General features: G+C 34.9%; 1 protein-coding gene across 18 annotated transcripts in view; it reads left to right on the top strand.

The window, feature by feature from the left end:
• The window catches only part of LOC147835040 (uncharacterized), a 143,686-nt gene that overhangs the window by 23,853 nt on the left and 93,551 nt on the right, over positions 1 to 26,282 (top strand). For 5 of the 18 annotated variants that reach the window (XR_015500966.1, XR_015500963.1, XR_015500962.1 and 2 more), the window contains exon 3: positions 4,640 to 4,774. The exons of 6 other annotated variants lie outside the window; for them this stretch is intronic. Coding sequence is in view for 3 of the 12 variants with exons in the window: in XM_087270432.1 (XP_087126558.1) it covers positions 4,709 to 4,774 (66 nt within the window). In the remaining 9 variants the exon portion in view is untranslated. Of the gene's footprint in view, positions 1 to 2,328; positions 2,554 to 2,858; positions 3,985 to 4,639; positions 4,775 to 6,186; positions 6,331 to 7,443; positions 7,553 to 26,282 lie in introns of those variants that run through there. 7 more of the 18 variants (XR_015500965.1, XM_087270431.1, XR_015500964.1 and 4 more) reach the window with 6 other exon arrangements.

Genomic DNA, 26,282 nt, shown 5'->3' on the forward strand with positions numbered 1-26,282 from the left:
GAGATAAAACAGAATTTTCTGTCTCACAGTAGCTGTATTCTGCTTGGTATTTAGCCATGACATTTTGGTCTATTAGAGTCTCTCACACAGGACGCTTTCTTGCATTTGAAACAGTTAGACAGAGAGCAGTGGAAAGGAACAGAACACAAGGGTCTCAAAACATGCTTTTCACAGCTGAACTGTCTTTGACCTTAACACACAGTCTTACACAAGAGGAAGATAAAAAATAAACAGCAATGACACAAAGGCCAAATACCATCTGACGCTTGAGTACCTTGATAAACTACTGAAATATAGTGCGACTGGATAGGAAGACCATGTGGAGGCATCTTTAGTCCTCTCTTTTCAAATAGCAAGTTATTGTTGTTAGGTTGGCTATTTGATTGTGGCTAAAATTCTAGTGACCTCTGGTGAAGGTTGTGAAGTCAAATTGTAAATAAACGTTGACTATAAGAATCAATGTGACAGATAGAACATTTGTATGTATTTTACATTATATAAAGTGGGAATTTACCAATCGTATATGTACGGAAACTGTTGATATTAACAACATCTGAATGTACAATACTTAAATATTAATGTAATTTAAAAATATTTAATTACAGACTTAATTATTATGATGAATGCAGAAGCTGGCATTAACATTGTTGTCATATTAATGGCATTATGGTTTTAATCACGCTTATTAAACACACTCATTTGCTTAATATGAAATGTTTAAATTTCATATGCTTATTATAAATGAAAAACCTGACCCTTCAAGTAGTTTTACAACAGGATTTACAGCAGTGAAGTGAAATGCTCATTGTGCTTGTCTGTGCTTGTCACAAAACACCCATTCACTACAAATTTAAAGAAGCTTTATGACAGGTTTTATGGCAGTAAAATCAAGCTCTCATTTTCACGCATCTGCTTTGACAAACTGCTGCACGTCGTATTTTAGGTTATGTGTATTTAAATGAAAAATGTGCACCGCTGCTGAGTGGATTGGAATTTTATTTTCATTGATTAACAATTTAAATTGTGCTCTAAACCTTACACAAAAAACAGGTATTCTGTCAGAGAATACTATGATTGCAACATAATGCCAATTGACCCTTGTCAAGTAATCTTGACTTGACAATCATAAAGGCAATATTCTGTGCTCCTGTCACTGTGCACCACTTTCTCTGACAGAACAGTCAGCTTAACCATGCAAAGTAGAGTAACATGAATGATGGTGAAAATGTGCTTGTATAAAACTACAGGATGAAGACAGCAGATACAATTTGCGAAGGGTCAATTAGATTAGTTTTGATAACATTTATGTATAATATAAAAATATTAATATTATTTGGTAACACTTCTACATAGTATTTTTCAAATTAATTAATTAGTTAGAATGCACAGAATGTCTTTTTTCTTTAAATGTACATATTTTATAGAAATTGTTCAGTTCCGTGGAAGTGTTTAGGTTTTTTTTTGGTGCTATTGTGTTAATTAAATCATAATATGTATTATTCCATTACTTTTTCTTGCATACAATTTTTGATATTGTGGAAAAACAATATATATATATATATATATATATATATATATATATATATATATATATATATATATATATATATATATATATATATATATATATATATATATATATATATATATATATATTTACAAGAATGATTGACAAGTGATGAATTCCACTAAACTCCACCTCTTTATATCAGCTACTTATAAAAAATCTAATCAGGAAATGAAAGTTGTTGCGCTCCTCCTGAATGTAATTTTTGCATTGCATTGAGGATACCAGAATTCTGTGAATCGAATTATTCATTTGTATCCAATAAATTACTAATATTTTTTACATTAACGGGATCTAAAAATCTAAATCGTGTATCAATAAAATGATGCTATTTTTTCTATATATGCAGGTTAGAAACTATATAAGGGAAAATAATTCACAATTTTAAAATAAACCAGAATGTCATATTATTTAGAATCTTCTATCCTCTAGCCCTAATACTGGACATCTGATATCAAGCTTTGTTCATGCTTTTTATTGCACCTATATGCACTAAGCACATTAAAATGTGGCTTGTATTTGAATGAAGAAGTGGCTGATGAGAACTGGTGAAGAAGCCTTGTCAAGAATAAAGAAAAGTTTGATAAATTTAAGTCATAAATTAATCCAATTCAAAGTTTTACCTCGCCTTTACTTCTCTAAAACCAGATTAAGAAAAAAAATCTCCTGTTTCTCTGTATCTTCTAAATGTCACAGATGTGGTGGGGCAGAAGGGACTTTTTTTATTAGTTTTGATCCAACATTTTTGAATTGTTTTCCAGTGCTTATGGAACCAATATCCAACCTGACTAATATTTGGGGGAGAGGCAGTGGCGCAGTGGGTAGCACGTTCGCCTCACAGCAAGAAGGTCGCTGGGTCGCTGGTTCGAACCTCGGCTCAGTTGGCGTTTCTGTGTGGAGTTTGCATGTTCACCCTGCCTTTCTCCACAGTCCAAAGACATGTGGTTTCCCCCACAGTCCAAAGACATGTGGTACAGGTGAATTGGGTAAGCTAAATTGTCCGTAGTGTATGAGTGTGTTTGTGGATGTTTCCCAGAGATGGGTTGCGGCTGGAAGGGCATCCGCTGCGTAAAAAAAATTGCTGGATAAATTATTCATTCCGCTGTGGCGACCCCGGATTAATAAAAGGACTAAGAAAATGAATTAATGAATGAACTACAATTTGGCTATTTTTGGATATTCTAATATAACAGACACCTTTCTGTTAACCTAACATAAGTCTTGATGTTTGCCATAATTGCAGATAAAAAGATGACTTTATTAGAAATCTTTAAAGGCTCCCTGCTATCAGAGATGGTTGAACGAGTTGCTTAATGTCATTCAAATGGGACATATTGAAACTTAATTCCACCTAATTCTTAAGACTCTTGGGAATTTAATTTAACACACATTTAAGCATTATTAAAACATGCAAACATTTGCAATTTCTAGCAGTTCTATTTCTATTAATTCTATTCTGTTAAGTGTCAAGACTTTTGTCTTGGCAGAGTCAGACCTTACAGTCCTAATAAAATAATTAAAAATCAAGGCATGATCATATTTTATTTTGGTAAAATAAGCATAATCTAGAGGCCTTTGCCTTTCAAATTAGCCACTTCTGATAGCAAAAGATCAACTAAAAGTCAAATTATTATTTGTTGTTCCTAACATTTTTTACACATCTACTATTAAACCATGAGGCTAGAGGAATTTTCCAGAATTTTTTGAATTTTCAGTCACTAGGAAGTAATTTTAAAAATATATGCCTGTTGCACAAACAGGTATTATATTTCATTAAGCTAAAGTATTTTTAAACCCCTGTAGTGTAAGCGAAACGAAGAGAGGTTTGTCCTAGAAAACACAGATTACAATTATAAAAACAAGATTATTTGTGCTCTGCTTTCAAAAAGCACCATACTTCTGATAGACAAATAAACAGAGCAAAAGAGAAGGTGGACGGTGCGAGTAGGAGGGTGAGAGGGAAATAAATATGTCCTAGCAGTCAATCATCTCATCAGACGGATCGACAGCGATCACTCACACACTGTCAGTGGGAGAAATGGAGTGAGCCAGCAAGGAGCGAGAGAGAAAGAAAGAAAGAGAGAGAGGGGTAGAGCGAGTGAGTGAGTGAGTGAGTGAGAGAGCAATGTATTTGTGTGACGGATCAGCGGATGCATCGCACGCCGTTGCCCCAGCTGGTCTGCTTAATGAAATGTGTCCCATGACAAGATAGAGCAAAGTGATTTAAACCGAACTAGCCAGGCTTGCCTTCCTCTACCTCAAATGAGCCTAGAAATTGTCTATTTCCCCACTTCAGAGTGTACATCCCGTACGTGATTCTGCATAATATTTAGATAAAGTAAATGAAAATTGCTTTCCGTGTTTGACAAGCTGTTAGATATTTGAATACACTACCTAATAAGTACAAAAAACCCCAGAAAAAAAACAAAAAAACAAGAGGTGACAAAAACACACACACAGCACTTGTGAATGAAGCTTTGATATTTTAATTCACCTGTCAGAAAACATGCTCTACTATGGAGTACTATCAAATTTGGCCTCCGGGTCTTGGGGAAGTATTATCATACTGTGTGTTTTCCGGTGAAAATGAGACAAGAAAAATGTGAAAAACATTTTCATTTAGTCTTCATGTCTCAGCCGTACTTTCCAATAGTGTATATGTCAGCCTGTACGAATAAGCAGATGATTAAAAGTGTCACTGAGTCATTGAAACGTGTTCACCAGGGACGACTAGCTAAAAATGCCAAGTAGCAAAGAAATGACCTTACTATACAATTGCACTTAAAGACACACACAAATTAAGGAGAGAGTTTGCTAATGTTAGCACCGACCAAACATTTATGAGAGGTCAAGTGAGAAATAAAGAGCCATAAAAGATACTGTAATTCTGTAGAACTACCACCACGTTTACACAGATTTTTTAGATGTTTTTTTTTCATTGGTAAGTGTATTAATACTCTATTATATAACAATACATATTTATTTATTTTTTATTTCCAGGTTCTGCTAGTTGCATTTGCCAATTGTAATCCTTTGTTTTGATTCTATTTGGAATTTCCCCAACCAATGCAGAGCCCGGGGGATTGGAGTGAGCGCTCCGACTTGGCTCCACCCTGATCCTATATCTGCTTGTAAAGTGTGATGTCCCACGAATCGGCTTTCGGGTCCATGTGCTCTATCGAACTGTATGGGGAGACTCTACAAATGGTAATTATAAACGTTTACAAAATGATTTTGAAAAACACAATAGCAATGTATTTATCCAAGCCTTATATCCGATGGCCAGAAAGTGATTATTTTTCTAATAAATTATTAAAATGTAGTTGTCTGTAATGCAGCAAGTCCATAGACTGTTGTGTACACCATGAGTTTATAATTTTTGATATGACTAAAAAGTGGTCGCAAACAAATATTTTCTCAATTCAAATGAGTAGTATCTTGGACCCGGAAGCAGTATTCCATATGTCACGACTTAACGAATGGATATGAATATATTGTATATATTAACAAGCATAACAAATATGTTTGTTGTTTTACTCACAGTAACACGGTTTGGCATACATTAGCATAGTTGACCATGAATAAACATGGTTACAACTATAATTAAAACCAATGTTGGGTTGTAGCGTCGCTACAAGTAGTGACGCTACTAGCTCAACTACATTTCTCAGTAGCTTGGCGGTAGCGTCGCTATTTTCTAAATCAAATAGCTTCTCTGTAGCAAAGCTATTATTTTAAGCAAGTAGCATAGCGTCCACATATTTACCGATCGTGGATCAATAAGTGACGGCACTTACAATCACGGAGCTGTAAGACAGGTGTCTAACTGTTGGAAGTAAATCCATATGATGGCAAGAATGATGATTTCTCCTTCTTCCTGTATTACGGTGGTCAACGACAAACCTTTTGGTGTGTTACTGGTTGGTGACGTTGCCAAACAATCATATGGCTGACACGAGAAACTTGCTTGATTGAAAGATGACTGAGGGAGAGAAGTTATATACTGTATATATGTTAGTTTACTGTAGTAAAGGCTAAAGTATAATATGGTAATTACTATTAGTTCATGATACTTATAAATGATATTACATTTTGTAGTGTAATTCATCAATAAGAGTAAACTTAACTTATATGCCTCGTATGTTTCATTGACAGTTTTATTGATCTCTAAGATATGATTGACTTGGATTTAAGTTGCTTTGATTTAAAAATGAAAATTGCAAAATTAGCTTAGATGTAGCTAAGCTTCTTTTGCCATGTAGCTTTTAGCTAAGTTTGCAACATTTCCAAGAGGGTAGCTTTTAGTGAAGTTAAGCTACATTTTAAGAAGAGTAGCTAATAGTTTAGATCACTACATTTTTCAAGTAGCTTGCCCAACACTGTTTAAAACCATATTGTACAAACATGGTTATTAAAGTTAACTATGGCAGGCTAATTATATATTTTCAATGTTTTTACTATTTTTTCTACAAGTAAGCCAGAAGCCATTTCTTTCAACGTTGGTTTGTTGTGAAAACGTAGCCCTATATACATTTCCGAAGATTGGAGCCAAGTATGGCTGCATTTCGTCTTTGAACGCTACGGGGTGGTATGATGCCGTTCCTTTTCTCGTTTTCCAGCTGACCGCTTACCTCCATATGGACAGCTTTTCTGCTGTTACCAGTTTCTCTGGTAGCTCAACACATACATCAGAGGACTTGGGAAACAGAGTGGATTTGATCTTGACAATGGGGTTCAAGTCCGATAAAGAACGGTTAAAGAAAGTAAGACAAAAACTAAATCCAAAGAATAAATAAACAATTATTTAGCAGGGTAAAAATGTGGTAAAATCTGAAAACGTGATAAAAATCAGGCTGCTGTAAGGGCTTTTCTTTTTCTGGATTGCTTTTCAAAACATTGCGGTTGGGTTTAGGGAAGGCGGTGGGTAGGTGGGTGTATCGGTCGGTTGGTCAGTCAGTCAGTCAGTCAGTCAGTCGACAGCGGCTTCTGGTGAATTTACGCGAGAACACCAGGCAAGAATGAAAAAATCAATTCTAGAAAAAAAAAAGACTATTTATCATATTCAGATTTTGTGGTAATTGTATTATTGCAGTTATTACCATTATAGTACCTTTAAAAGACAGCATTATAATAGTGTACAAATCAGTTAATACTAACCTAATACCATGATGATGATCTTCAAGTTCGTTTGAAGAGTTTTGAAAGCTGAAGTGATTTCTTTGTTTCATTAGGTAGGCTTCAATATTTTAATTAACCGAAAAACTGAACAATCAACCTGAATAATCTTACTGATTAATTATTAAAATTATAGAAAATTAGTTGATTAATCATTCTAAGATTTTGTTAGATTAATCAGCTGCTATATTTTATAATCACATTTAAAAGAAGTCTCATGCTCATCAAAACTGCATTTTAAAAGCCGCAATTGCTCTAGTCTTTAGTGTAACATAATGAACATATATGTATATAAGTGTTATGTTTTTCAGTATAAATAGATATGTGTGAATGACAGTGAACTTGCTAACAAATCTCATCCTTTGACTTTCAGTTCATGCAGGTCAGTTCTACAGAATGAGTGGATAATATAAATTAATTATCTGTAGGTTTTTCTTTTGTGAAAACTATTGTTAATGAGGTTAAAAATCTTCTCATTATTTATGAATGGCATGTACTGATTAAAACCTTGTCTTGGTACATCTTTTATTTTGCTTAGTTTTCTTTATCCTTGGAAACATTACAAAAGAAAAACACCAGACATTTCTATCAGCAGTGTTGTTGTCAAGATTAACACTGATTACTATTCTCCTCAAACCTCTTGATTCATTTTTTGCACGCCTCTTCCTTTCTCCTCCTTTCTCTCCTTGTGTGATGGTGAGGTCTCAAGAGGGGCCTAAGGCTCTGTTTGCACTGACGGAGGTAGAAAGGGCCAAGGACAACATTCGAGAGCACTGATGTTTACAAATTCTGCTCCACAGCTCCATGGGGGTAAATCCCACTTTTCCTAGTTTCCACTACTAATCCACGCTGCTTGTTTTCTTGTTTCATGTGGCTGCTTGCCCTGAGAAAAGAGACACTAACACTCCACTCCACACTTCACAAACACTCACCCTCAACAAGCCTCTTTGCTAATGACATATAACAAGCTATTAATCCATTCTAGTGTGATTAATAGCATTTTTGTATCAATATTTGATGAGAAAGGGCCTGGAATCTGCATTATTATAGCAGACAAGTGAGTCACTGAAGAGGTAAATAGTCAGTTTAATTGATTTCCTTATGAGCTAAATCATGACTTTTTTTAACTTGCTATTATGTTGTTACAAACCCTTTTTTTATCATCTAAACATAAATTAAGTTTTTTTTAAAGTAAAATTTATGTCCCTCCATTAAAAGTCTGTTTATCCAAACTATGATGCTTCACAATGAATAGAGATAGAACACAAATTATCCAAGTCAATTGTACAGTTTAGTCTTCTAAGTCTTCTGAAGGCATATATCTGGTTTAAATTATAAACAGATGTGTTTAGGCTTCTATTCACATATAAATATAAACCATGAACAATGTTTACTGTTTCAAATTTGGTCATGGAAGCTCAGTGATGTTTAACTGAAATGCAAGAACCATATTCAAGCCTCATATTCAACCTAGTTCAAGCAGAACATTTGTTACTGTTGCAGGTCAGTGTTTATACTATATTTGAATAAAAGACAACATTAGTGTGCTTTCACAACTGTGAATCAATTCAGTTGTTCCCTCACAGGAATTAAAACTGTTACATTGTTGCTCTTTGTTCTTGGAGTGGTTCGCTTTTACAAGGCAAAGTTTCTAAATGGACCAAAAGAGCTAAAACAAGTCACGTGTGAGTAAACTCCCCTCACATAGGTCAGTTACACGGTTTATTTTGCAGAGTCCCGCTCAGCCGTCAGTGGGGGTGGTGTTTTGGTGGTGTTTGGCAAAGTGTGCGCGTCGTGTCTGAAGAGCGAGGACAGACGCGACGTATTTGAGATGTGTGATTTCTGGGAGATTATCACTTCTTTGCGGGCATCCGGGAGTCTCTGTGCATTTGCGGGGCACTTGGGATGTCTGGAATGTTCTCCCGCCTTACTCATAATTCTCTCTTCATAATTTTTTCATAATTCTATCTTCTCCATATGCCTATGACATATCCATAAAACACTGTGCTATAGCCAGGCTCGGATCTGAGAGCGATTGCTGGATTTACATATGCCAAGCAAACTGCTCTAACTGGGTAAAAGAGACAGGTTCCGAAACAAAAGTCTAGGTGTGAAAGCACTAAGCACTCATAAATTGTCTTTTTTAAAGACATCATTATTATTAGTGTGTTTAAAAAAAAAAAAAAAATCTTTGCAAAGATTTTGTAGTGTCAGAGATTAAGGTAAACTGACTATTCAAATAACAATAAAAGGCTTATGGTAATGAAACAACATGAGGCAAAATTTTAACATACATTTTAGCATCTCACTTCATGAGCATCAACTTTATACAATTTTATTTGCATAAATACACACTTAGGTCTTTGCACTCTATACTGCACTTTTTCAAAAACAATTCCTGAGCACAGTTTTTTTTTAAATGCACAGGTATATAAACACAACCACTGAGTGACCTTAAACAGAAACTTGCACCACTTGCTCACTTCTTACCAGTTCTTCTTGCATGATTTTTAAAGTAGTCACGTCACAGATGCTTTCACACTGCATGAATATCTGGACTAGCATTTCGTCGGTGCTGTGTTTACACAGCAAGATGGATCAGCGACAGGGGCTTTCACACTGCATGACTTTAAAATAGGAAAAATTGCAGACAACTTTTGTCTCGGTCTGCAAACCACGTCTCTCACAACCAAACACACGCGAGAAGTGACATGAAAACAACACAAGGTCACATAGTATATTTTTTGTTATTAACTACATACACTGTAAAAACTGCTGGGTTCCACACAATTCCTTCATGTAACACAAATCAATTAAGTTAACTTAATTGTTTTTACAAATTTAAGTGGATTGAACATAAAAATTAAGTTGTTCTTCCCAAAAACTTAAGAATTATGTTGTTTTAACTCATTTTAAATAAGTAGCTTGAACAAGCAAAAGTACAAAATTAAAAAAGTAAAAAGTACTTGTTTCAATCACAGTCCAAAGACATAGGATAGGTGAATAATAGGTAACTAGTAGTTTATAAATGTATGTGTGTGTAAATGTGTGTATGGGTGTTTCCTAGTACGGGGTTGCAGTTGGAAGGGTATCTGCTGTGTAAAACATATGCTGGAATAATTGGTGGTTCATCCTGCTGATGACCTCTGATAAATCAGGGACGAAGCTGAAGGATAGTGAGTGAGGATAAGTAGGTAACTAGTCCTCACATTCTATTAATACATTAATATAAAATAACTGACATTTCCAATTATTATGTAAAATCTTTGTTGCCAAATTTATGAAAGTAGCCAAGCAGCAATAAACTCTGCAATATAGCGTAACAACGTTGCTTAAAAACGCGGCCGATCATCATCCCAATGCAAACTCATAGCTTTAGTATGTAGTTTTTTGGCTGTTAGATCAAAAACAACAGCTGCCATCCATGTTGACTCGATCTAAAAATTCTGAAGACTGCTTGCCAGGGCCTGAGTGGGACTCCTTTTCAGCCCTGGAGTTTTAAGCCTTTGACCGGTCCACCTCAGTTAGAAACTGACTATATTAAATTAACGTAGTGTCCAATTCAGTTTCTAATGAGACGATCATGTCTTGTCCAAGAAAACAGATGCTTTAGAACTTCAAATGTTCAACAACCCTAATAGTATTATATGTCTTAACAATAAAAATGAAAAATAAGTAATAATAATTATTAGGCAACGTTCGAACACGGGTCGGCGGCATTGCAACGCAACGTGCTGACCACTGGACCACAATGGCACTGTTACGCTGCTGCGGTCAGAATAAAGAATAAATATTGCACTTTTATCTGACCAGAGTCTTAACTTTCTATTGATGGCTTAATCTTTTTCTCCCCTTTTTAGATTTCTGATCAAGATATGTCAGATTTATTAATGTAGTGAATAATTTGATTTTCATTGAGCAGGTGTTATATTCATTAATATTAATTATTCAAATTCTTATATTCACTAAGGTGCCGCTGTTTTGGGTCGAATGATAGCTACATCCTCATGAACCTGCAGGCTGCATTTTGCTCACAGGGCTGTGAGAAAATAAATGAAAAGAGCAGGGCTGCGACAAAATAATGAATAAAAAGAGAGAGACTATTGCCAAATAAATAAATAAATGAAAAAAGTGCGACTGCTGACAGTGCAAGCAGCTAGATTCACCGGCCCTTGCGGCCAAAAAACGGACCGGCCCACCGGGAATTCTCCCGGTCCTCCCGATTAGCCAATCTGAGCCTCCTGCTTGCATCAAAAAGGCACTCATATTATTGCGCAATGATAAGAAATAATAAAGATCGCACCACCAAACAAATAAAAATGAAAGTAACGACCATGGTTTTAAAAATGTAAGGAGTAGAAAGTACATATATTCGTGTAAAAATGTAAGAAGTAAAAGTAGAAACTTGTCAGGAAAATAAATAGTAAAGTACTGATACCAGAAAAATCTACTTAAGTACCATAACGAAGTGTTTGTACTTTGGTACTTCCCATCTCTTGTGGGGTAGAAAATGTACTTACAGTATTTTTCTCACCTGGCATTTGTAGGGAATTAGCAATTCTTCTTCAACTCCACAACAATCAGAACACATTTCACACGGCATGATTTGGTTAAGCAACAGCTCCAGATATTTAACATGGCAAATATCTGATGGGTGTCGGCGACTCATCTGTGATTGTATCATATCATTTCCTTGACGGTTCACAATGTGTGATTGTATTTATGGGACCGAGCAGCATTTTGCCTGTGATTTCAGGCATTTGTCTGCGATTTCTTCAAACCTGTCAGGGAGTCAGTCTGAACTTGGCATTAGGATGCACTCACACTAGGCTATCTGAACCATGCCAGGGCACAATTCCTGGTTGTACTACGCTGTACTAAACTGTCATAGTTTATTAAAGATGCAATCTCCTTACTGCACATCAGCTACACCTTCAGCAAACCTCCTAAAACATTCAGCACGAGGACTTTTATGATAATGTGAACATCAAAAGTGCTGGATCTGTTATGTAAATATTTGACTGCATGTCACTGCATCCCAAACAACAAAAAATAATACAAAACAATATAAATAAAGCAATGTCCACTGTGCTGAGGGAGAGCGCTTCTCTTCTATTAAACTGAACAGTCGCATCATTGATGACGTAAGCATACTGCGGCTCGGAAGGTAAAATTTGCAATGTGAGTGAAGGCCGAGGGGGAGAGGGGAGGCAGGATAAGCGTGCTTTGGCATGTTTAAAGGCAACAGTTCTTAGTGTGAGTACGCCTTAGTCCACTGCTTTGGAACTGACACTGACATGCACCACTCTGTGTAAAAGTTGAAAAAAAAACACGACACTCATGTGATGGGAGACGCGACCTTAATGGTCATGCATGTCCATCAAACATCGAAAAACAATTGAAAAGTATCACAATGGAATAGAAAAACGCATTCCGTTTGAGTGAAACCTAAGACCTGTGAATTCTCTTTTAATTAACTCCACATCACCCATTTAATTGATGGTCCTACATGTAACATATCCCAGTTCTCCCTCCTTGACCGTATGTGTGTGTAAAAATGCCTCCCTGGAATAATTGATTTAACAAATAGGCATTTGTTTTCAGCTGGAGGAGTGAAGTGACAAGGTGCTAGAACGGGAGCCGCAAGCCAGAGAGATTAATTAAGCTATGAAAACTTCTTGATGGAAATTAAACGTGTCTTACAAATCTCAAGTTTAATGTGTTAAACACATAAACAAAGTAGGTGCAGTAAGAAAGCTTCATTTTGACAGCTACAAAAGAAAATGTTAAATGTTATTTAAGGAAAATGAAATATTAGGATATTTTAGTTTTCTTTTTCGATTAAAAGAAGATATTTTTTGTAGAATGAAAAGAACAGGCTCGTTTCCCCATACCGTGCATTGGAAGTCAGTGGGTTATAAAATAGCAAAACATTGTACACGACTCGCTTTCATTAGCTGGAAATCCATCACCTTCTGTGTTATGATTCTCATCCACTGTTCTTTGTGTTCGTTGTAATATCTTTGTACTATTCCCTTGTTACACGTACTGCGCCCTGTCTTTTGTCACCATGATTGTTTATTGTTTCACACCCCCTTGTTATCATAGAAGTCTCTTTGTTTCACTTTCTGTTTGTCGTTTATTGTTTTCCAAGTGTTGTTTCTGTTTACGTTTAATGTCAGTCTTTGTTTTCCATTTAACTCTTTCAGTTTTGGTTGCTGTTCTTTGTTTATTAAAGGTGCTATATGTAAGTTTTCGACACTTCTAAAGTATTGAAATACCATAATATGTTTGCAGATATTTAAGAAACATGCTAATGGCTCGTTTCCACTGAGTGGTACGGTACGGTTCGGTTTGGTACGCTTTTATGGCCGTTTCCACTGTCAATAAGCGTACCGAACCAAACCGTACCGTACCACTTTTTCGGCACCCTTTTGAAAGGGTACCAAAAATGAGAAAGGGTACCAAAAGGTGGAGCTACACGTGCAGCCGAACGCTGATTGGTTACAGAGAAACGTCACAAGCTCGTGGAGCTAGACAGAATGTAAACAAAGGATCCGCCATGTTGTAATACACAGCCGAGAGATTACATGGATATACTATATGCATAACATAAAGAGCCATGTATGACCCAAGCTTAAACAAACTGTGTCGTCTTCTTGATGAACAGACACAATGCAAAGAAGAACAAAATCTGCCGTGTCCTGTTGTTGCTTTACAAGCCCGTCTAAAAGTGTGAGCGGTATTCGCTTTCTTCCGGGAGCGCGTGATTGCGTCTTTATTTGATATAACAAACTTCTTGAGCTAATGATAATAACGTGTATGTGATTGTTGAAGTGTCTCCGTCATCTGATCCATTTAAAAAGAAGAGGACAAGCGCGAAAGTAAAGCGCGGAAAAAAAGGAGAAACCCGGCAAAACACAGGAGCAAAAATGTGGAAATTGAGAATTACTTCTAAATACTTAAAACATAGTATAATAATTGTATAAATATAAATAGTATAAAATGTTGAATATAATACTGTATGTTAGTTAATGCAAGGCTGTTTATGAAATAATTTCACACACCTGGGAAATGGAGGCCACTTGAACAGTTTGTCAACAATTAAGTTCTCACAGTATTTGTTTGATTTAGTGGCTAATTCGTATGAATTCGTACAATCTAATTCGACCAATTTAGTACGATTTGCTAATCACTTAATGACGGTTGGGGTTAGGGGTGGGGTTGGATGTAGAGTTCTGCATTCCCTCGACCAGATTTCTGCGGCGCGGGAATAAATTTCCGAATAAATCGCGGGAGCGGTCGGTAACGGGTTTAACGGGGAGCGGGCTGTCTAGCAATATCTCGGATATTGCTATGCGAATGAGAGAGAGAGAGAGAGAGAGAGAGAGAGAGAGAGAGCGAGCTTTGCCTGTGTGTGTGCTTGGTGCTTGTGTGTGTGTGTGTTAGTGCGCGACCGCGAATGAGAGAGAGAGAAAAAGATAGAGAGAGAGAGAGAGAGAGAGAGAGCGAGCGAGCTTTGCCTGTGTGTGTGTGTTAGTGCGCGCGTGCGCGAATGAGAGAGAGAGAGAGAGAGAGAGAGAGAGAGAGAGAGAGAGAGAGAGAGAGAGAGAGAGCGAGCGAGCTTTGCCTGTGTGTGTGTGTGTGTGTTAGTGCGTGCGCGCGTGCGAATGAGAGAGAGAGAGAGAGAGAGAGAGAAAGAGAGCTTTCCCAGATAGCAAAATACACTCGGAGTTGATATAACAGCAAACGCCTGTGTGTCTGCTTGGTGCTTGTGTGTGTGTTAGTGCGCACGCGCGCGTATGAGAGAGAGAGAGAGATTTGTCTGTGTGTGTGTGCTTGGTGCTGTGTGTGTGTTTATACAGACAGCTTGGCTGTCTGGACTGTATAGCTGGGGGATTTTCGGTTTTGTTCTCCCCCGCTTTTTAGCGGGATCGGGCGCGGCGGGCAGAAAACGGGGCGGGTTGGGCAGCGGGACAATAAATTCTTAATATAAGCGGGAGCGGTCGGGTTCGGGCTAAAACCTGGCGGGTGCGGGCGGGAGCGGGATTCAAAATTTAGTCCCGCGCAGATCTCTAGTTGGATGCCACGCCTCCTTTTTAAAATCATACATTTTCGTATGACTGAACTCGTACAAATTTGTACGAATTAGCCACTAAACTGACAAAATGTAAAATACTTACGTTTCCTTGTGAGATCAGGCTGGACAAACCTTATTTAACTGCCAGCTGAACTTTACAGTTTTCACTGACTTTACATGAAAGTGGGCCTTTGTAAAGTGACAAAAACCCTCTGACAGCAGGTTGTCCAGATGAATGCCAACAGCTTGACCCTTTTAGCCACAGCAGGAGCAGTTGCTGAAAAGTTTATCATTATAGTCAGAGATGTATTTAATCCACTAGGTATGCACAATTTGCAGCAGTATTGCTTGCCTCAGCAATTACAATGAATAATAAAAAATGAATGAACGCAAACCTCCATCTCAGATGCATTTATGAAACAATGAAGACTCACATGTAAACAACAGAGGTTAAATTATACATAAACATCAAAATAGCAGCGGAACCTGCACAAACCAGATTACATTAAAATGTATGTCTGCATAAAAGAAGCTTTGTGTTTAGTGAAGGGATGCAGCAGCCTTTTGCATAGCAAGCTGTAGGCTAACCCGTTCCCACAGGAGCTGGTCTGAATCGCTAAACTGCTGGGAGACCATCCATGAATGCAGGATTCTTTACATACTACGAGCACGGGGACACTGTGGCCTTTTGTGCATACCGATAAGATTTGGGACAAAACAGCAGGGCCCTCATTTAAGTCACGTAGCAAGAATGCATTTACATGATTGTCGTCTGGGTGAATTAAGGGTGAGAGAGAGCGAGAAGCGCTCGTCTGGTTAAATTTATTACTTTGATCACTCAGTGGTTGCCCTCATTTAGTAGTGCATGGCGATTGGCTGCACGCTCACATCCACCGCATTTCATTATAATTCAAAAGGATGATTGGAAGCTGAGCTCTTCCTCTTCAGACTAAATCAATAAGCCAAAAGAAATAAATAAATGCTCACTTCTCTGCCTCCTCACGGAGCGGTATTTATTTTCCCGCTTAAGACGCCTTGCAAACATGAGTCACTCCATCGCGAACACACTCACACGGGCAAAATACAAAGCAGACTTTTAGTGACCTTAATAACAGGTTTAACAGAAATGCCTTATCGCTCACTTCATTTCTGATTGCTGTGTGCATGTGGGTGTCTTTAATGGCTCTTATTTTATTTATTTATTTATTTTTGCATGTAAAATATTGGGTCCACAGAATCAATCATTGCTCTTCTAAAATAGCATTGGTGTATTAAAAGGCACCAGATGTTTAATTTTATTTAATTTTATTTGCTATATTTAAAAAATCTATTTAAAAATATAATAAAAATATATTTTCACATTTACTTCAGTGTGAGAAATTCAAATGAATGAAGAGGGGACTCTATTGCATCATATGTACGATAAATTTAATATGTAAATAAATATTAATGAGAGCAAAATTTCTTGTTAGTGTTATCACAATGCCAGCATTATTACCAGCATTTGCAATCTTTACATTAATTTGTATGTTATTTTATCACAATTTTTAAATAATCTAAAAAATCACATGGCAGTGCCACTGGCTGATGATGGGCAGGCATAGCCTATTGTACTGTCTAACCTACAAATAGATCTTTGCAATATTAGTTCAAAAGGTAAAACAAAATAAAACTGTTCCAACAGCTATTGACTGACTTTTGAAACTTTGAAAATGAAAACAGTCACCAACTAATTTACATTCTGATCTAGTCCTGATCCAAACTTATTAATAATAATAATAATAATAATAATAAAAATAAAAAAAACGACAGGGTTTTAATTCTTTAAGCCAAGTTCGCAAATGATGTCTGATTTGGGGAAAAACACATATTGATGTATTTTCAATATAAAAAGTAGTTGTGGACTGGATTTTTTGGCTTTGATGCTTTGTTGGATTTTCTCATTTTTCTTTTTTTTTTTTTTCTTTGTTTAAATGTTTCAAATTTATTGTTGGTGGCTGTTTTTGCTCCATTAACTTCATTATAACCACATTTGATGGTGCATGAATACAGTCTTTGTTTTTATTTACTCCAAGTAGTTCTGAGAGGCCTGAGATGCATATTTTGATTTTCTTAGACACATCAAGGTAAGTGCGCAAAGGTCACTCTCACACACTCACAGACACACATACACTCACTTTATTTGCTGTTATACTTCATAAAAAAAGTTAGAACTAAACTTTTTTTTTTCTATCTAAAGGGTTAATAGTGCCAACTGATGATCAACAATAAAAATGACAAGTTTTACCTCTTCCTAACTGGGAAAACTACCCTCAATGATTATATGGTGTCATGGTTTTCAAGGTTTTGAGATTAAAAAAATTAGTTATAATAGAAGTCAATGGGGCAAAAAAAGGCACCAGCAGTAAATTAGGAAGACAAATTTAAAAATCAATTTAAAACAATGCATCAAAGGAAATGTTGTTTCACTCGTCCAAGACTTTGATAAAAGGTGTAAAAAAATCCAGTCCATAATAACTTTTTATATTGAAAATACATCATTTTGTGTGTTTTTTCACCAAGTCAGAGATATCATTTGTGAACTTGGCAATTAAAGAGTTAAAATAATGTAAATTTTTAAGCATTTTATTGGTTTTGATCAGTACTGAGGTTGATCAACAGATTTTTGCAAAATCTAATGAAGATTTTTAAAGCAGTTTAATTCAGTGTAAGTTTTTATCCCTAACATAAAAAGTGTAGTAAGCATTTTCTCAAAATATGTGTCAAAATAAGAGTCGAGACCAAAAATTATTCTGCTAGCTGAAACAAAAAAAAAAAAAGTTGTGGCTAAATTAAGACTCAAAATCACCCCAGAATGGATGAAAACATCCTTAACAGCACATACGGGTTAACCGATCCCTTTAACTGTTCAAGAAGAAATACAATAGAAATTGCATGAAGCAATCAAAATAAAATGCTGACTATATTCAATGCATAGTTTAAATACTGATTATCATTAAAGCTCCAACTATGATTTTCTAAAGTGCAGTGAGTGATTTTTTTCTTCACGCTTTTGTTTGATTAAGACTAATTGATACAGAGCCCATAATAGTCTGTCACCACTTAAAGGGCTGAACAGATCCAGTACAATGACACAAAACTACATACAGTTGAAGTCAAAATTATTAGCTCTTTTGTGAATTTTTTTTTTTTCAGATATTTCGCAAATTATGTTTAACAGAGGAAGGACTTCCACAGTTTTTACAGTATTTCCTGATAATTATTTTCTTCTGGAGAAAGTCATATTTGTTTTATTTTGGCTAGAATAAAATCAGTCCTTTTAACAATGTTTTTTGTAATATATATATACATGTGTATATATATATATATATATATATATATATATATATATATATATATATATATATATATATATATAGATAGATAGATAGATAGATAGATAGATAGATAGATAGATAGATAGATAGATAGATAGATAGATAGATAGATAGATAGATAGATAGATAGATTTATGAAGTTTTTATATGAATTATAAATATTTCCCAAATAATGTTAACAGAGGAAGGAAATTTTCACAGCATGTCTGATAATATTCTTTCTTCTGAAGAAAGTCTTATTTGTTTTATTTTGGCTAGAATAAAGGCATTTAAATTTTTTAAACACCATTTTAAGGACAAAATTATTAGCCCATTTAAGCAATTTATTTCAATAGTCTATATAACGAACCATCGTTATACAATAACTTGCCTAATTACCCTAACCTGCCTAGTTAACTTAATTAACCTAGTCAAGTCTTGAAAAAATCTGGCAAAGATAAAATAAATCAGTTATTAGAAATGAGTTATTAAAACTATTATGTTTAGAAATGTGTTGAAAAAAAATCTGCGCTTTGTTAAACAGAATTGGGGATAAAATAAACAGGGGGCTAATAATTCAGGGGGGCAAATAATTCTGACTTCAACTGTGTGTGTATATATATATATATATATATATATATATATATATATATATATATATATATATATATATATATATATATATGAAAGTCAATATTACTAGCCCCCTTGGAAAAATATAAAATAATTGAAATTTAAAAAGAGGGCTAGAAATTCTGACTTTACACTGTGAAAAACATCTGTAAATCTGCAGATTTTCGGATTTTGTGATTTGTGTTTTTATTCTTAACTTTTCCTTGTTTATGCTTCTGAATCACATTATGAGACCTTGATCTTCCTTCCAACAACGTTTACCTTGAAAAGTTTGAAAGAGTGACTTTTTATTGACATTTTTAATAGTTTCAAGTGATATAATGTCTAGGTTGGTGTTGTGCATTATGATACAAAAACCTTGTAATAAGCTGCCAGTAGATTTTCTGTTATTTTACAGACTTATTTCTCTACATTTGATTTCTTATACATTCTGTTATTTCAAACTACTAAAATGTCAACTAAAGTCACTTAGTTAAACTGTATTTTCAACATTAAAAGTTGACAGAGCACAGATCAAGGTTCTTTATTGCAATTCATAATCGTAAATAAACGGAAAACACTTGTGGATCACAAAAAACTTAATTAGCAGATACACATCTGAATGCATTCACAGCTTTCTCAACAGCTGCTTTGACAAGATCTACACTGTTAAACGCTCTTTAGAAATAATGATGAATGTAATTGAGCAAAATTGAGATATTTTCCAAGACTGTCATGCTTAAAAAGCCATTTTAATATCATCCATGTCCTGCATGAATATTTTTTATTAATACACGTTTCTTTAAGCCCCTACGATGTGTTGTACTATATTTTGTGCTGCATGGATACATATATGATATTTAAAGTAATACAATTGGAATTCATAGCATTTACAATAGGTTGTTTTCAATCACATAGTTCTGGTGAAGGGCAAAATTCAGATGGAGGGCAGACAGAAAAAAACTGAATGGGAGGAATAAAGGAAAGTCCGTATTTTTGCAATTTATACCATATTTCAAAGGAGATATAATTAAAGATAAACACATATGTTGGTCATAATTCTTATATCATAAAGAGGGTCAAGTTTTCTACTGAGCTAAAATATATTTGCCTGTAATCGAAGCGGTACATATTGTATAATTATGTTACATGAGAAGTACTATAGTAAATACTATAGTGTTTGAAACTACTATAGATCTATACTATACTATAGATAACTATACTATAGATAATTACTTAAGTTAAACTGTCGTAGTAATTATATTGTTGCTGTGGTGCAACACAATTTTAGTAATAAACTAATTCAATATAGGCTTAGTTTTCTACACTAAAATCCCAATGCGCAGTTTGCGCTAACGTTACAGTGTTTGTTAACAGTTTATTAGTTTACTACGTTACAGTATCCTGAAGCATTCATTAACAAAGAGTTGTACACACTGTAAAAAATAAATGTTTTTTACAGATATATGTCTGTATTTTTTTTGACAGAATTTTCCAGTTTTTTCATTATAGAGTGAAATAGCTGTTGTTTTACAGAAATGTTGTTTAATAAAAATTCTAACATTAAATTTACAGTTATTGCTTGTATTTTGGTATTAAGTTATTTTTCAGTTTTTTCAAATTTCTGTATTTTCACAGAGTAACATGTAATTTTACGTTAATATTTACAGATTATTCTAGTAAAAATAGAGAAACAAAAATTCAGTCAAATTGTTTTTAGTGAAGATAGTAATTATATGAAGATTAACATGAGGATAATAACGTTAAATAATAGCCTATTGTTAGTAGGCTGCATATAGTGCATGCACCGTAAATTATAAAATGTATATTTTACTACTCTAACAATGTTACGATCATAAGTAAACCACACACGTGCTACTATATTGAACTACAACTCCCAGCATGCACTTCGAACACCCGTGTTCCTAATTCTGACTGATTACACACACAGTCAGAAGATCATTATGGATTGATTTCAAGGACTATAAACAGACACAATGTTGCTGAGTCTTAAGGGGTTGAAGACGGCTTATATGCGTTTTGAAGCATCTTCTCATAATGCTGAAATTAGATTCAATTACACTTTCAGGTTTGATCGTACAGATAAGATCAATACATCAATCAAATCTGTTAGGTGTCTAGTTTTTAATGGGTGCATTTACAATGATAACTAGCGTGTGTGCTTTTGCGAAAAAATGGATATTAAACAGTGTGAAATTTTCTCTTTTCTGTCTATGTCAACTGTTTTTAGAAAAAACCACTGAAACTCCGCAAAGAGGGCTACGCAATGACGCAGTAGGTAGTGCTGTCGCCTCACAGCAAAAAAAGGTCGCTGGTTCGAGCCTCGGCTGGGTCAGTTGGCGTTTCTGTGTGTAGTTTGCATGTTCTCCCTGTGTTCGCATGGGTTTCCTCCGGGTGCTCCGGTTTCCCCCACAGTCCAAAGATATGCGGTACAGGTGAATTGGGTTGGCTAAATTGTCTGTAGTGTATGAGTGTGAATTAGTGTGTATGGATGTTTCCCAGAGATGGGTTGCAGCTCAAAGGGCATCTACTGCGTAAAACGCGTGCTGGATAAGTTGGCGGTTCATTTTGCTGTGGCGACACCGTATTAATAAGGTGACTAAGCCGAAAAAAAAAAAATGAATGAATGATGAATGAATATCCACAAGAACAAAACACACAGACATGAGACATATCTAAAGAAAGCTTAAAGTGTCTACTTTTAAATACAGCAAGTGCATGTTGAAAACAAATTGTTTGATAAAGCAATCAGTATGAAACCAACTCTATGTCTATTTTTTTTTAGTCTGAGCTCATTAGAGTTATTGTTACCATGTCCATGAGGCTTTGTAATTACGATCGTCTAAAAGAGATGCACACAACATGTAGACTGGTGAGAAAAAAAATACGTCATTAAAATGAAACTCAGCAAATACTCAACACATGAGAGATGAGAGGCATGAGAGATACATCTATAGAAAGCTTGATATGTCTACTTTTGCATCAACTAATTCAAATCGAAAACAAATAATCTCTTACCATGTAATCCGTATAAAAGTAAGGACTGGTACGGATTGTCCTGCATTGCCTCATTACAGCTAACGTGATCCCGCCCTCAGTGAGCATTACAACGAGTTTTCCCTTGCTTTGCTGCGTTTGACCTCCTTACTATATTTTGTTTGCCTCGTTTACCCTTGGGAATATTTGTATGCACCTGCTTGTGCCTGTTTCAACCTTTAATTGCAAGATGGTTCTCTTAATAAACTGCTATTTGATCCTTAACTTTGTTGTGCAGGCATTCTCACATGACATCAACCTTGTTTTGTTGTGAAACGATGACCAAAAGAAATAAAAAAATTAGATATATAACTGTTTTTTATTTTTTCAGACAAATTTTAACCTATATATCCTAGAGTTTAACCTACATGTCCTAAAAAATTGTTAAACTATATTATATTTTATATTTATATTTACAGTGTTTTATGACCACAGCAATTATTTGTACCTAATTATGTTTCTGTTTTTGTACGTCCCCCTCACTTTTAGAGACAGTTCATTTATAAACAGGTGTTTAATCAAAAAATGAATATAACATTTTGGAACTCATTCAGCTGTCCCCTCACTTTTAAAATGGTTTACGTTATTATTAACGTCTAGTTTTGCCGCAAGGGTTAAATTTAACATTAACAAACATTCACATTTTGAATGCACATTTTGTTGTTCATGTTACGGTTGTTTATTCTGCCAAAACGCCAGTAAAGACATGGATTATTGCAAAACAAGATGGAGATTTTATGCCAGCAGTTACATGGCAGGGTACATTATTTATATTCTTCTGGATTTTATATAAGTGTGTTGGTGTTTGCATCTGATTTTATATAACACATTAACATATTCATTGCATAGTTAGGCCTGTATACAATCCTTATTGGTGCTGTCAAACGAATTATCGTGTTAAAAATAACATAACATCATGATGACAGTAAATAATATTAGACTAGATACTCTTCAAGACACTTCTATACAGCTTAAAGTGACAAAAAGCTTGTACACATGGATGTATTGAAAAAAAGTTTTTACATGCTGCCTTTTCTTCCGTTTTTCAGCCAGTTTCTTGAACTTTCCCCCTTTATGAGCAAAAACCTTTGGAAGTCTATAAAAACTGTTCGGAATTTTGGTAACACTTTACAATAAGGTTTATTAATTAATGTATTTACTAACATGAACAACACTTGTACAGCATTTATTAATCATAATTAATATTTACTAATGCATTATTAAACATCCAAGTCCATGCTTGTTAACATTAGTTAATGCACCATGAGTTAACATGAACTAACAATAAACTACAGTATTTTCATTAACTAACATTAACTAACATGAACAAATACAGTAGTAAATGTTTTGTTCATTATTTGTTCATGTTAATAAATGCATTAATTAACATTAACTAAATAACTTTATTGTAAAGTGTGACCGGAATTTCTTATTTTGTCTGATTTAAACAATTATAAACAACTTAAAACAGAAATATTTAGATGTTCTGATTGCGATTTCAATGTAGAAAAATCACCTCCATCTGAATTTCGCGCATCATCAATGACGTCACATGGAAACAACCTATAGTGGTTCTTATTTATATCATTTTTAACATGACAGCAGTTTTACACTATACAGTAGGACAGAGCAGCTTCTACATTTTGTTAATCTCTTTTGTGCTCTCCAAAACTGTTTGTATGATAGCTAGATTATTAGGAGTGTCTGATCTCCTTGAATAAAACCAACAATTACTCCCTTGGTTAGAAAATTAGAAATTGTTCAAATGAAAATATCTCCTCGTTTAGTTCACCCTTGGCACAATTTCCGCTTCTGTGACTGACTCACAGAACCAGACAGGCCAGAGTAGTGCTATCAGAAGGGCATTTTGGCTGTTTTTTTATGATGATATCGCTCTGCTATATCATCTCTGAGGCGCTGTTTGTGCTAGAGATGAGTGTTATGCGAGGAGTAAGATATCACCTCACGATCATCTGAGACGCTGTTAGCTGGAGAGATGTGGCTCCGGTGCTCGGGTTATCATTCTCACTTACTCCTGTAAAAGAGCAAAGTTTCTTTCTCTCGCTGTCTAGAGATGATTGAAAACCCACTGTCTAGATATGATGTGTGAGTTACAAAGAGCCAATGTGAACTTGTTAGTAAAAAAAAGTGAACCTTCCATTACAAAATATAATCATGGTATTACTAAAGCCTCGTTCAGATAACTTTTTTTTCCCCCCAGATTTCGATTTGCTGGATGTAGGGTGATTTGTAAATGATAAATGAGTAGTGTGCAGTGTGTCATAGAACACAAGCACCAATGCCATTTCTGTGACACTTCACAATGTTAATGGACAAAGTCTAGCACGTTATTTTTTCCCCTTTATTGATTACGAAGCAACATGTAGCATATTGGTACCCACAATATGTCAAGATGTTATCTAGACATAATCTAAGTATCTGACACATTGACTATTGCACCTGACAATAAACATTCTGAATGGGATTTACTATAAATTAAACCAAAAAACACTTGTTTATTGAAGCAAATTCATGGTAATTACAATTTGACCATACTTTTGCTACATTAACCATAGTTTAACCATGGTTAGTAAAACTGTGGTAATCAGTATTCCAAAAAAATATAGTTATTAAACTTTCAGTAAGCATTCTGAATGGGGTTTGCTATAAATTAAACCTAAACACTTGTATATTGTAGCAAAATTATGGCATTTACAATTTAATTATACTTTTGCTACACTAACCATAGTTTACCCATGGTTTTTGTAGTAAAAAGTAGTAATTGATGTACTAAAACTTACTACTGTAAGTGTTAGAAAATTGGAAATGGCTAGCTTGGAAACTAGCATGGTCATTGTTGTTTAACCATGGTAATCACAATTTAACCATGGTTTTGCTACACTTAACGTAGTCTAACCATAGTTTTTGTAGTAAAACTGTGGTTATAAATGGTAATTAATGCACCACAAATGGGGCTATTATACTTTTATTGTATAATATAACTATTGCTAATTTTGGGAAATGGCTAGCTTGGTAACATGCAAGATTATTGTAGTTAAACCATGGTAATAACAAATTAACCATGGTTTTGCTGCTGTAATTTTAACCATGTTTTTTGTAGTAAAACTGTGGTTATAAATGGTATAGAACCAAAAATAGGCTTATTAAACGTTTATTGCAATAACAATATGATTAATTTTGTAAGTGTTAGAAAATAAGATATGGCTAGCTTGGTAACATGCTTGTTTATTGTAGTTAAACTATGGTAATCACAATTTTTATTTTGGTTTTTGTAATTAAATTGTGGCTATAAATGGCAATCAATGCACCATTAATAGGGTTATTAAACTTTCATTGTAATGAAACTGATTAATTATTTAAGTGTTATAAAATGGGAAATGGGTCATACGCTATTTTTTTAAATATTTTATATTTTCTACTACACACAGTGAGGGCTCTTTTAAGGTGTTAATGTGTGCAGAATGTGTATGTTAATGTGTAAACATAATCCATCATCACTATCAAAGTTTGCACAGTCATATAACTCTTCTTGGGCAGTTTGATGATTGGTTAGCCTACATGTATGAGAGCTATTCATCTACTTAGAAGATGTGTAATAGCGCCCCCTAATGTATATCAGTGTAAATGTGGATTGTTGAAAAAGTCCATCAATTGAAGAGCAAGTTGACTCCATCTGCAACCATAGTCATTAATCTATATCTAAATTTGATCTATATCACTCATAGACTACAGCAAATTATTAAAACAACAACAAGATGAAGGGGTTCTCAGCTTTGACATTATTTCATTTGATCAGGAATTAAACTGTAGCCTCTTTTTTACAAAGAGGCAGTGCATTGTTGATGAATGCTGGAAAACATGGAATGGCATGTCTGAATTAATATAAGTATCATCTATCTATTTATTTATATTTATGGTTTTCACTTATGCCATTTGGTACACAGAAGCAGTTTTATTTAATTTTTATTATGTATATCAGTGTAAACATGGATTGTGGGAAAAGTCCATAAAAATATAGAAGCTTTGTCAATAATGATGTAAAATGACATAAACATCAAGGAACAGGTTAATAACCATCACAGGAGCGGCATTGCAGAGAAGTATTTGACTGGCAGTCATAAAACTTAACTTGCACGGTGCTAAAAAGTCAACACGAGTCCAAATCTGAAGTATACTCCTGCACTAATCTAAAAGGCACTGTGCAATCCAGTCTTTATTGAACTGTCACCTGTGTTCTCAGTTACCGAGCACACAGTCACCTTCTTTCAGAGCCTTAGCTAACTTTTAGTCAGACTGCGCATGCAAAGAGCTCAGACAGATTGATGGAAAGAGAGTGAAAGTGCACGCAAGAGAGACAGAAAGGAGTTGAGCTGACTGAAAATCCTCTCACAAACACAGCACCAGGTCATTAATC

Source organism: Danio rerio, chromosome 10 (genome assembly GCF_052040795.2).
Source record: "Danio rerio strain M-AB ecotype USA chromosome 10, GRCz13ab, whole genome shotgun sequence".
Lineage (NCBI taxonomy): Eukaryota > Metazoa > Chordata > Actinopteri > Cypriniformes > Danionidae > Danio > Danio rerio.